General features: G+C 39.6%; 1 protein-coding gene across 1 annotated transcript in view; it reads right to left on the minus strand.

Moving 5' to 3' along the window:
- Positions 1–12,369, minus strand: part of LOC146649273 (ephrin type-B receptor 1-like) — a 149,920-nt gene that overhangs the window by 29,998 nt on the left and 107,553 nt on the right. Inside the window, exons 12-13 of the mRNA XM_085387084.1 lie at positions 8,567–8,628; positions 8,262–8,459 (exon numbers count right to left, since the gene is read on the minus strand). Coding sequence (XP_085243210.1) covers positions 8,262–8,459; positions 8,567–8,628 — 260 coding nt within the window. The remainder of the gene's footprint in view (positions 1–8,261; positions 8,460–8,566; positions 8,629–12,369) is intronic.

The raw sequence follows: 12,369 nt of genomic DNA on the forward strand, positions 1-12,369 counted from the left end.
TTGTCAAAATAAATGCAGCTTTATGCTGATTGGGGACATGAAAATTGAATGTCACTTCAAAATGAAAGTCCTCATCCCAGAGATAAAAATCGGTGTGTGAATAATGGATGAGTAATGGGAATTGGATGCCAGGCTGTGCCGTCCTGTCTCACTGTGATCTCTGCTCCACATCTTACTGCTCATTAAAAACTATCTACTGTCACCACTGTAAACCAGTCGACGCACAGACGGAGAGGGAGAGAAAAAATGAACGGGAAGGGGATGACAGAGAGAGGGCTGTTATGAAAAGCGCAAGGGGTGGTTATGAGCAGGCAATGATAATAAGGACGAGGCAGGGAGAAGGGATGGAAGGATGGGGTTTTTTCTCCAAGAGAGGCCATGTCAGATGACATGTCACCGCTCTTCGGAAAAAAAACGAGGTCAAAGAGATGACGGGAAAATCAAAGGAAAGATTTAGTCTGTATTATAAACATTCTTGCGTCTACATTATATCTAAGTATGCTGCTTAGTAAAGAAGTGTCAGATGAGATATGGTTGCTACTTCCTTTTATAAATTTAAGAGTTTCATGATTTGTCTTCAGTCAAATAAAGTGCTTTTTGTGAAGGACAATTCCTACAATGTCAGTGATAGTAATACAAAAGGAGGAAAGGAGAGGGTGTTATCGCAGAGGGAGAGGATGAGGGAGTAAGGTGAGATATTTTTATTATCTCCTCGGGGTGCTTTCTTCTTTTATCTTCCCTGCTCAATCTGTTGTTCTGCTTCCTCCCCGCCCCCCAGCCCACCCCCCTTTCGGTTCTTTGTTTAGCATTTCGCTATACACAAACAAAAGTGAAACTCCAGAGGGGGCTGAATCACAGAGGGAGCTCGACATAGGAGGAAGTATCAAAGAAATACACAGATTAAAAACAAAAGGCAAACAGCTATGGATAAACTTTCACTATCACTTAGAAAGGTAGAGATCCGCCCGTTTGAGGGTTCAAGGTGCCCATCTCATATTACTCGGGCTCATATTTTCTCCTCCCTCCTTGCAGTTTTCAGCCCTCCTCTGTCACCTCTGGCTTAGGTGAGAAACCCTTTCGCTGAGGGAAATAAACCGAGAAACGGGGGAGGGATTACCAAAAGCCTCTCAGAGTACCTCAACAGACCAAAGCCCACAGCACATACTCGCAGCAGTTCTAATACACAACCTTTAACACCGTGAGCTCAATCGCTTTGAGTGTGATTGGTTTTGGTCAAAAGAAGAATAAGTAACGAGAATCAAAGTGTAAGATCTGAAGAATAACGTTTTACTCCTGTTTCTTGTTGACCATAAATTATGACCAATAAGAAACAGACTTAGGTCTATAAGAAATTTTGCATTTTTGCCTCCATATACCACTACTGTTGAATCCAAAAAATATAGAAAGATTAAAGTGCAGACATTTAGCTTTAATTCCAGGACTTCAACAAATGTGTTGCATTGATTAACACGCCCTCAGTTTCAAAGGTTAAAAAGTAATTGGGCAATTGATAAGTGTGTCAGTTGTCATGGCCAACAAACTACAAGAAGCTGACGGTGGCTACAGTTAAGGTTTAGCAGAGCATCTCAAGGGAGATGAAAAAATGTCTCTCAATTAATTTTCAATAAAATGCTTAACATCACATATTGGCTGTAAAGATGTAAATTTGTGGATGAAATGCACACAGTCAATGTTTAGATTTATAGAACCTGATCAACTCTCTGTGGTCACTTTCTAGTAAAGGATATGGGAATGCTACAAATTAAATGTACCTTTTATGCTTTTTAACAAAATGTATTCACAGAATCAAATTGTATTATAGCAGGATAGCTATTCAACTTACCAAAGTGCCGAAAGAAAACTAGACTACTCAGTAAAATTCTTCTTCAGTAAAAGTCTTGGTTACTTGCTGGTTACACAGTTTTTGCCCATCACTTGTGATGGCAGCTGGCTGAAATGAACAGTTCCATTTAAAAAGGTTGGTTACATAGTAACAACATTAACAATGACAGGGGCATCACAGCTAAAATTCATGGTGGAGGTGATCCTTTCTTTTCCATCTCACACTTGACCAGAAAAGAGGCAGCGCCATTGTCCAGACAGGGAACCCAGGTCAGATAAAAAAATAACGCTTTATATGAGCTGACAGCAGCTACGCTTGCAGTTGCAGTGGGTAAAAAGCCAAAAAGAGCTGAAATGTGAGAGTAACAGCAACCATCTGCCTCTGGCAGTTATTTTTTATATATTATTAAACAGTAATAAGTTTCACGAAATTTGACCAGAAAGGTTTTATGCAATCTTAGAGATGGCACGATACCACTTTTTTATGTCCGATACCGATACCGATATCATAAATTTGGATATCTGCCGATACCGATATGAATCCGATATAGTGTTTTTTAATCAACAAAACTGTTTTTTTTAAATATCTTGCTGCATTTTGTATAAGTTCATACTCAAGTTTAAAACAACAAGTACACTAAAGCTATTCTGTTATACCTGTATGCAAAAAAAAAAAATTTCATAGTTCAGCAATACTGATCAATCTAATAAACTCAAACCTACACCTTCCTCCCTATTCTGGTATTTTAAAGAGTACTTAGCGTAAATATTAAGCAACCTAACTAATAGGGTTCCAACTCCCAGCAACAACAAAAATAAATAAATAAAAAATAGGGAACCACCCCTCACGCTCCACCTCATGATGCTTAATCGACGTAATCAACCTTAATTTGATGCAGTGTGAAAAAAAATGCACAGAAATCAATTATTTTTCAAGAAATATTAAATAGATTCAACATCTTTCTTCAACAAAATTGCAGACTGCACAGATGGTACCTTCCCAAAGGAAAAAGTACTATAGCTTACTAGGGTATATTAGACTTAACAGTTACTATATGCAGTAATGGACTTCTATACATTTTACATCAGATTAAAACTTTGGGTGTAAGATTCAGATAAATATTGAATAATTAAAAGCGAGACATTTTAAATGAGAATAAGAAAGAAAAGTATGTCTTTGTGCCCCCTTTTCCCTGTTAATGCCCTATCGGCCCCCCTGGCTAAACTTTGCTAGATCCGCCCCTGCACAGTTACCAGCGTCAGCTACGTAGAAAAAGATCCTCGAGTAGAAAGTAATATTAAATACATTCTAACAACAGCTGATCAAGCTTAAACGTGCTGCTGTTGTTCAGCTGCTGGTTTCCTCTTTCTGGTGCAAAGTGGGCCAAAAGCAAACAAGAGACACGGACTTGCGACAGAAAAGCCGATCAGCTGATCATTAAGCAGTTTCATGATTGAAGTAGCAGCCGGAGAGCGAGAGGCAGTCGCTCGTTAAGCTTAACGCAGGAATGCTTTACAAACATTCAGAGATGGACTTACACACTTGCTTTACTTCTCTCGGGGATAACTTTGTCGGAGATGAAATGCCGGGTTGCTAGCGAAGCTCCAAATGCTATCCAGACCACCGACAGGTCCCGCATGCCACAGCCGCTCTATCACGTGATGCATACTGCTCCGACGTGCTAACGTTCTGAGGTGAGTTACGGCGTGTTGCAAGTTTTGTGAGGTGCTTTCGTGATATTTAATGGATCGGATTACATTTTTTATTTTTCTCCGATATCCGATCCAGTAATTTAGGTCAGTATCGGACCGATACCGATATGTAATATCGGATCGGTCCATCTCTATGCAATCTTGCTCTAAAACAAAAGACAAACAGGAGCAGGCATATACCCATTCACACCTTGAATAATGTGAAAAATGATTCATATCAGCTTAATATATGTTCAAATCTGAATCCACTTTGCAAAAATAACCATCTTCAAGAAAGCACCATACTGAACTATCACCTTACTTGCAATATTGAAGAATCCATATTCCTTTCCCTCCCATTAACCAAATGATAGTTTAAAGTGAACCTCCAACCTTTGTGGGTCTAATGCTGTGATATAAGATCTAAACAAATAATGCCAATATGATCAACATATAAACCTTTGAAAACACTAAATCAATGAGCATTAATATTACCTTTAAAAATCTACTTGTAGCAAACAACAGTCCTGAACATCTGGTAGAGAATGTATACTATTATTCCTGTGAGGCAGAGGTAGCTGGCTTCAGTGCTTCTGCTTTATTCGTCGGTCTGTCTAGTTGTCGGTCAGTAATACTGTTCAAACACGAGTAACCAAATTTCAGAAAACCTGGCAGAGCATGAGTGAAGAAAGATCCTATTAAATTTAGCTGCAGCTCCAGATCGCTTTCTTTAAAACTGTCACACAGACACTGGTCGTGTCTCAGAGTGTGAGTCCCTTGTCTTTCTTTCTTTCTTTTTTTTAACTCAGATTTTATTATAATTTAAAACATTGCAATGTTCACAAGTAAGACAGTTACAGGAACCGCAGTGCAGAAATACAGATTACAATAAGAACTGCAATTAGGAAACAACACAAAACTGGGATGCAAACCCCCCCCCCCCCCCAAAAAAGAAACTTTACGTAATATTAAAAAACGTGAAAATCTTAATAGCCATGAAGGAACAAAATGAAACAGACCTATGCTAAATTATTGAAACAGTAAAGCATGTATGGGTCGCCAACGCTCAGTAAACAACTCTCTCTGAATCCGCAGAGTATATGTTATTTCCTCCATCTGGTAAATTTCTCTTACTTTATCAATCCACATATTATATGAAGGTGGGTCAAGATTCAGCCATTTAATAGTAATACACTTTAGTGCTGCTGTAAGCAAGATTCTTAAGAGGTACTTTTTACTGTTTCCTGCAAAACCATTTGGTAATACTCCTAAAATGGCGAACTGTTGGTCTTTTGTTAATGGTTGTTGGAAAACTGTATTGAGAACTTTAAATATGTTATTCCAAAATGAGCAGATTTTTGGGCATGACCAGAATATATGTGAGTGGGTTCCTAAATGAGTACCACAATTTCGCCAGCAGGTATCAGGATTTGTAGTCTTCATTTTGGCCATTATCTCTGGGGTTCTAAAATATCTCATGACCACCTTCCATTTGAATTCTCTCCACAGCCCAGAGTCACGAGATGGGCTTCACCGAACACCTCTTCCCAGGCGTCCTCTGAGATTTGAGTGCCAGTCTCAGCTTCCCACCTTGCCTTAATATCCAAAGTTGCACTTGTACTGAAACTCATAAATGCGTTATAGAAATTGCTGATTAATTTTGGGGAGGAATTACTTTGAAATATTTTTAGAAATATTTCCTCAATGGGTGAGGGCTCCAAAACTTATGAGTCCCTTTTCTGACGTCCTGATAACAAACAATAAATATATGCAATTTTTTTCTGGGGGGATAGAACAGTAGTAAACATAAATACATAGCTCTAATATCCTTATATAATCAGTTTTTTTTGGCTATGTATGTGCAAAAGTCTTGGGCTACAATTCATTTCTTTAAATTTTGATTCTAAGCTGTCATATTTGATTTTTTAAGGTAGTCTTGAGCACTAATTTTCTCAGCTTTCTGTGGATTTGTCTTTGGACACTGGATGGTTTTTGGCTCATTTTCAGTCTAGTCCTGAACATTTTTGGAGGAAATCTTTTTTTCTTTGACCTATCCAGCATAAGTAACTCAAGGATGAACCAGTAACAGACAACTTAGCAAAGAATTTTAAGTTGTATCTTTATGCACTTTGGGTTGAACAAAAAGATTGCATAAAAATGTAAGGAACTTAACACAATCGCTTCATTTCAAATGCAGGTCAAAAGCAACTGAACTAATTAAATACCTGAAAATAAATTGTTAGTTTCTAATACTTGTTTTAAAAGCCTTTGCTGGTAATAACAGCCTGAAGTCTTCTTGACCCCATGGACATCAGTAGATGCTGCGTTTTCTTCTTTTTAATACTCTGCCAGGCCTTTACTGCACCAGCTTTCAGTGTTTTAGCAGGCTAGTCCAATCTAGCCTTTCTATTCTTGAGGCTTATGAGTGGCTCGCACCTTGCAGTGAATCCTCTGTATTTGCTTTCATGCAGTCTTATTATTATGGTAGACTTGGATATCGATACGCCTATTTCCTGGAGAGTGTTGTTCACTTGGTTGGCTGTTGTGAAGGGGTTTCCTCTTCACCATGGAAATGATTAGAAAAATCCTTTAATTGTCCCACAAGGGGAAATTTAGTGGACGATCATCCACCACTGTTATCTTCCAGGTCACTCACTCCTAATATTGTAGCACTTTCTCAGATGGTTTTTTTCTGGATGGCTTGTTTCACCTGCATGGAGAGCTCCTTTGACCGCATGTTGTCTGTTTACAGCAAAATCTTCCAAATCAAACCTCAAATCAACTTCAGGCCTTTTATCTGCTTATCTACCTTTATCTGCTTAAGTGATAATGACATAACGAAGGAATTGCCCGCACCTACCTGAAATAGCTTTTGACTCAACTGTCCAACTACCTTTTGTGCCTTTAAAAAGAGAGTGGCACATATTTAGGACCTGAAACTCCCAAACCCTTCATCCAATCTGAATGTGGATACCCTGAAAGATGCATCAGGCCCCCAATTGATTCATCCACTGTTTCCCAAAGCCACGTCAAAAACGGTAAAGAAGCCATTCTTAAAAGCTGTATGTCATTATTATGAAGTGGATGAGAATAGAGGTACAACAATGAGTGTGTACAGCTACTACAGCCACCATATAAAACACAATGGAGGCTTAGTCATGGTTTTGGAGTTGCATTTCACTCAGCGGTGTAAGGAAGAAAAAAAGAAAGTTTAGTCTGTGCTGAAGAATGAAGTTGGTCATACAAAATATTGACTTTCAAGCTTGTTTGAATTGTACAAACTGTGTTTTTGACTTATATATTGTAGTTTCCTTTATGTCTGTGAAGGTTCTCAGTCATCCAGGTCATCACAGTCTAAGGAGCTTGGAAAGAAAAGCGTCTGGAATTCTTTAAGTTGCTTGAAGACGTTTCACCTCTCATCTGAGAAGCTTCTTGGTGGAGAGTCCCAGATTTAAGCCCTATGGGAGTGTCCCCCACAAAAGGCAAAAAGGACCCCCTGATCAGTGTTCTAAGGTTTTTATCTAAACTTTAGAACTGAAGAAGTTTCTCGGATGAGAGGTGAAACGTCTTCAAGCAACTTAAAGAAGTCCAGACGCTTTTCTTTCCAAGCTCCTTAGACCAGCGGTCCCCAACCCCCAGGCCTCGGACCGGTACCAATCCGTGAGTCGTTTGGTACCAGGCTGCGAGAGTTGAAGCTCAGGTGTGAAATGTATGGTTTTCAGGGTTTTTATCGGTTTTCAGTGTTATTTTGTTATCGTTTTTATCGTTAACTCGATTTCCTGGGTCTTTTCACGTGTGTTATGAATAAATCTTCTTTTTTTTTCGGTACCGGTACTAGTTTTATTTTGTTGTATTTATCTGCGCCACCTTAAAGGCCGGTCCGTGAAAATAATGTCGGGCATAAACCGGTCTGTGGCGCAAAAAAGGTTGGAGACCGCTGCCTTAGACTAGTTTCCTTTATGTTTGTACACACTTCAATAAAACTGCTGCATTTATTTTCCAGTGAAATGAGGGGTGGCTTAAGACTTTTGCGCGATACTGAAGCCCAACGACTGATAACTGAAGTGGATGATAACTCACACTCAGCTTTATACTTTAAAGGTGTTCCTTGTTTTTCTTTCCTTCCTCTTTTCCTTTCTCCTTTTCTCATCCAATAGCCAAAATACCCCCCCCCCCCAGCAGCCCTGGGACTCTCAGCGTTCTCTGTTTGCCAAACATCATACAGCATTTTTACAGTGAGAGTGCAGATAGCCAAAGAGAATGCATGAAGACAGTTTTAATTTATTCCTGTGAAAGTTTTCAACATGAATAAAACATCTCTCCTGACTTCAAAGGAAAAATAAAGCAAAATAATAAACTGGCATTGTGTGATTCCAGATCTTCCTCATTCACACTAAAGTCTGGCACAGTTGAGAAATTTGATTAATTTTCTGTAGAGGATCTGCTCCTTCACATGGCGGTTGGTTTCATTAAATAAACCAAGGTTTGCTTTTCTAGCTTGTGTTTTGAGGCACTTTGTAGAGGATAGCAGTGCTGTGATTGTGGTTATTTTTTCATCTCAACCTTCAACTGATTTTGCTTACACTGAATGAATGCAATGGTTATTCAACACATCTGAAAATAAATACAGATTTTCCCTTGCTGAGATTATCTTTCAGCAGCTTATAGAAACAACATGACGAAAGCGAAAGGGTCACCAAACACATGAAGGCACTTAAAATATCTACCTGATCCGATGACTTCCTCTATTTTGACACAGGAGGGATCGATTTCTTTGGCAAACTCCCGCACAGCCTCATTGGGGTCCTCGTAGGTGAAAGGGTCAATATAGATCTTGACCCCTGGTGAACTGTGACCCTCAGAAAGGCTGGGAAAGGTCACAGTGGGTGTGGGTCCACTGAACATGTCTGGCCTCAGAGTCACCTCTGAGGAGAAAGGCAGAAAGCTCGAATACACACACTGTTTTAACACATCATATTTTATGTATCGTGATAAAGAAATAAAGAGCGCAGTGTTAGGAGGGGGGTCGTACCTCCTCCTGTGTTGTACTGCTGCAGCTTGTCACCATATACGCTCTCCTTCAGCTGCCTTCTCCTGCAGACAGAAACACGGACACAGAGATTTACGAGGAAGAAAAAGTGGCAAGTAGGTAAAAAAATAAAACAACTCAAAGTTAGAAATGTTGCAGAAACATCATGCTAATTGGTTGTCCTCTCGCTGTTTCTCTTTTGAGGTGAAATAAATTGTTTTCCAGAAGTGTGCTTAAGAGAGAGTCTGTCAGGAAATCATTAGTATTGGGTGACTTGCTCGTGCTCTTTGTCATCAGCTCTTGTTTCCCGCTTCTCTCCGAGGCTGAAACTAAAGGAATGCACGCAGTAATATTTTAATATGTGGACTGATCTCCACAGCAGACACCTAATACTGAGCGCAGGAGAGACAGCTTGCCGTATTAAATATTATAATTTAATATTTTTTTTGCATCACTTGTGCGTGATTTTTTGGTCTACAACTTTATTTCTACTAGGAGTCATTTCAAATCCTTTTTTAAAAAAATATGTGAAGTACATTTAGAAATGCTCCCTTCGCGTACACAACCAATGTTTTTTCATAAGAATCTTTTGTTCTTGCACTCTAATTTTGATATTTCTCCTTCACATAGCCCACCTCTCCCTTAATGTCAGCTAGGACAGGCTCCAGTTCATCTGTGACCCCCTAACAGGATAAGAAAACAAATATTTTATAGTCCAATGCATGCAAAATTTAAAGTTAGACTAACTTGTAGGTCTCCTTGCTGTCAGTGGCTGTGGCCATGAATGACCATTATTCGGAAAATGCCACACTCGGTTTTTTGTAGTACCATATGCAGATACAAAAGTATTGGAAATAGCTAACAATAATAGCAATAGCAGCAGCAAGTGTAGTTTGAGCTTGAATCAGTTGATCAGCGAAAGGTTAAAGACTACAGTGTACAGAGAGGATTTTACTTAGATGCACACACGCGACTGCAAGCAGATATACTGGTAAACATACCGATTCTACATTTAAGGTGAGAGAGCTGCAGCTGTCAGTGGTGGAAGCTACACTATATTGCCAAAAGTCAAAATGCAGCCATCCAAATCATTGAATTCAGATGTTGCAATCACTTCCATGACCACAGGTGTATAAAATGAAGCAGCTAGGCATGCAGACTGCTTCCACAAACATTTGTAAAAGAAGAGCTCAGTAAATTCCAGAATGTTACCGTGATAGAGGAACAAGTCCAGCTGTGAAATTTTCTCACTACTAAATATTCCACAATCAACTGTTAGTGATATTATAACAAAGATGAAATGATTGGGAACAACAGCAACTTGGCCATGTAGTGGTAGGCTATGTAAAATCACAGAGCTGAGGTGCATCGTGCACAGAGGTCACCAACTTTCTACAAAGTCAATCTCTACAGACCTCCAAAATTCATGTGGCCTTCAGGAACAGTGAACAACGGTCGAACAACAGCCTTATGTCACCAAGTGCCATGCAAAGTGATGAATAAAGTGGTATAAAGCACGCCACAGACTAGAGCAGTGCAGATGTCTCGTCTGGAGCAACGAATCACACTTCTCCATCTGGATGACTGCGGGTTTGGTGGTTGCCAGGACAAGGGTACTTGTTGGGGCTGTCCCTCATAATATCCAGTGAGAGGAACTTGTAATTCTTTCATTTCATGCTCCCAACTGTATGGGAACAGTTTGGGGACCTTTCCTGATCTAACATGAATGTGCATCAGTGCACAAAGCAAGGTCCATAAACGCATGGATGAGTGCGTTTGGTGTGGGAGAACTTGACTGGCCTGCACAGAGTCCTGACCGTGCACTCCTGGGATCAATTAGAGCGCAAGTGCACTTCTGGAAGAATGGTCAAAAATTCCCATAAACACTCCTAAACCTTGTGGAAAGCCTTCCCAGCTGAGTTGAAGCTGTTATAGCTGCAAACCCCATGGATTAAGAATGGGATGTCACTCAAGTTCATATAAGTGTGAAGGCAGACAAGCAAATACTTTTGGCAATATAGTGTATATATAGTAAGGTACCATTTAATGCAACTTCAACTGTACTTCGTTTTAAAAGTATTATTTTACTTTCTAAGACATTTATTTAACAGCTCCAGAAAATAGTTTAAGATGAACATTTTACACAGTTGATAATGTTTTTAAATAGAGCACATTATTAAAGCCGACACCAGTGGTTTTAACCTTCAAGCTCGCTGAATTACAAAAAGCAGAATGGAATGAGATCAGTCAAACGTCTGTTTTTTAACAGCTGCAACAAATAGGGATTTTTTGGTTCCGAATTTCTCACATGGTTTAATATCAATCGAAATTCAAATGATAAGACACCAAAAAAACCAAAAAAAAACATCAAAGATGAAAAACAAACAACAGATTAGTTTATCACATCTTTTTCTTCTTCTTCTCTACCACCAATCATGTCCTCAACCCCTTTACCCTATTACCCCTATATGTAAAGTAAGTAAGACAAGCTGTTCATGCACTGATGCCTGTAATTTAACAATCTAACGATGCCATACAGAATAATATGACACCCAGAGGCGCCAAAGTGGTACTTTTGCAACATTGCTTCATTTTAGTGGTCAAGCAGGAGGTGGTGGACTGCCACAGAGTTCCTCTCATCTCCAACTGGAAAAATGATGAAATGCTGCCTCCTGGTTGGGGTTTAGAAGCTTGTATCAAATATGATGGCCTCTTATTCCCAAGTAACAGGAAGTGCAGTGTGACTTGAACCAACAGATTGGCACAAGATCAGCAGTGATGTGGGTGCTGTACCAGACTGTCATGGTAATGAGATTAGCACTCCACCAAGTCCAACTTTCATAAGACTGCAACAAATAGTGCAAATAGTGATCATGAGATCTAGTAATGACCAAACGACTAAGACCGATGAAATCAGTTTCCTCTGCAGAGGGAATGGGCTCAGCTTTGGAGATAAGGAGAACAGCTCAGACATCCAAAGGGATCTCCTGCGACTCCCGGTCTCAAGGGAGCCTTCCATTGGAGGTCGTTGGGTATATCCAAACATGAGGTGACCCTAGAATAGACTCAAGGCTCACTCGAGTGATTGGGAGCAACTGGGAACACCTCAGCTCCTCCAGGATCAACTGGAAAGTGTTGCTGGGGAAAAGACCCTACTTGGCTTAGTGCCATTGTGACCTGATTGTCTATAAGTGGAAGATGACGAATAGAGGGATGGATGGTGTTTTGTAAGGACTGACGGATGGACATTTTAGTACAATTATTCATGCAGAACTTTCACTTGTCATTTATTTTTTGTCACATCAACAACATATAAAATGTTACTTTAAAGGAGGTACATCAGCTGTGGCTACGCTCCACACCACACACTCCCAGAGGCTTCCATTATCTGGTTTACGCTTAAGTAGCGATAGCTAGGTGCTAGGTGCTGCTCATATGGTTGATAAACTTCCATTTTTTTCTTTTTTTCACCATTTTAGCTGAAATAGAAGAATGCATGTGCAGCAGCTCTCTTATTCATTTAAAGGAGCTTTGTTAAAATACATTTATTTGATTGATATTTGTGGGTGTCAGATTTATTTTACTGGGTAATTATATTTGAAACAGATGGCAAATGTCACGAAAGAGAGCAGGGGATTAGTAAAATGGGTGAGGGATTCTGTTGCTGGGGGCATTTTTATTCATGTGGTATGCTCCATGGCCAATCGGCCCTGAACATTTATCCTGGAAAAAAATATGTTGTTCAAAGTCCACTTACTGCTTTTAAAAAAGCATCTACCAGTCTGTCTCAGCTAATCGATTTCCTC

The sequence above is a fragment of the Rhamphochromis longiceps genome, linkage group LG17 (assembly GCF_057381845.1).
Source record: "Rhamphochromis longiceps isolate RC_006_pf linkage group LG17, R_longiceps_female_GT1.1, whole genome shotgun sequence".
NCBI classification, from domain to species: Eukaryota; Metazoa; Chordata; class Actinopteri; order Cichliformes; family Cichlidae; genus Rhamphochromis; species Rhamphochromis longiceps.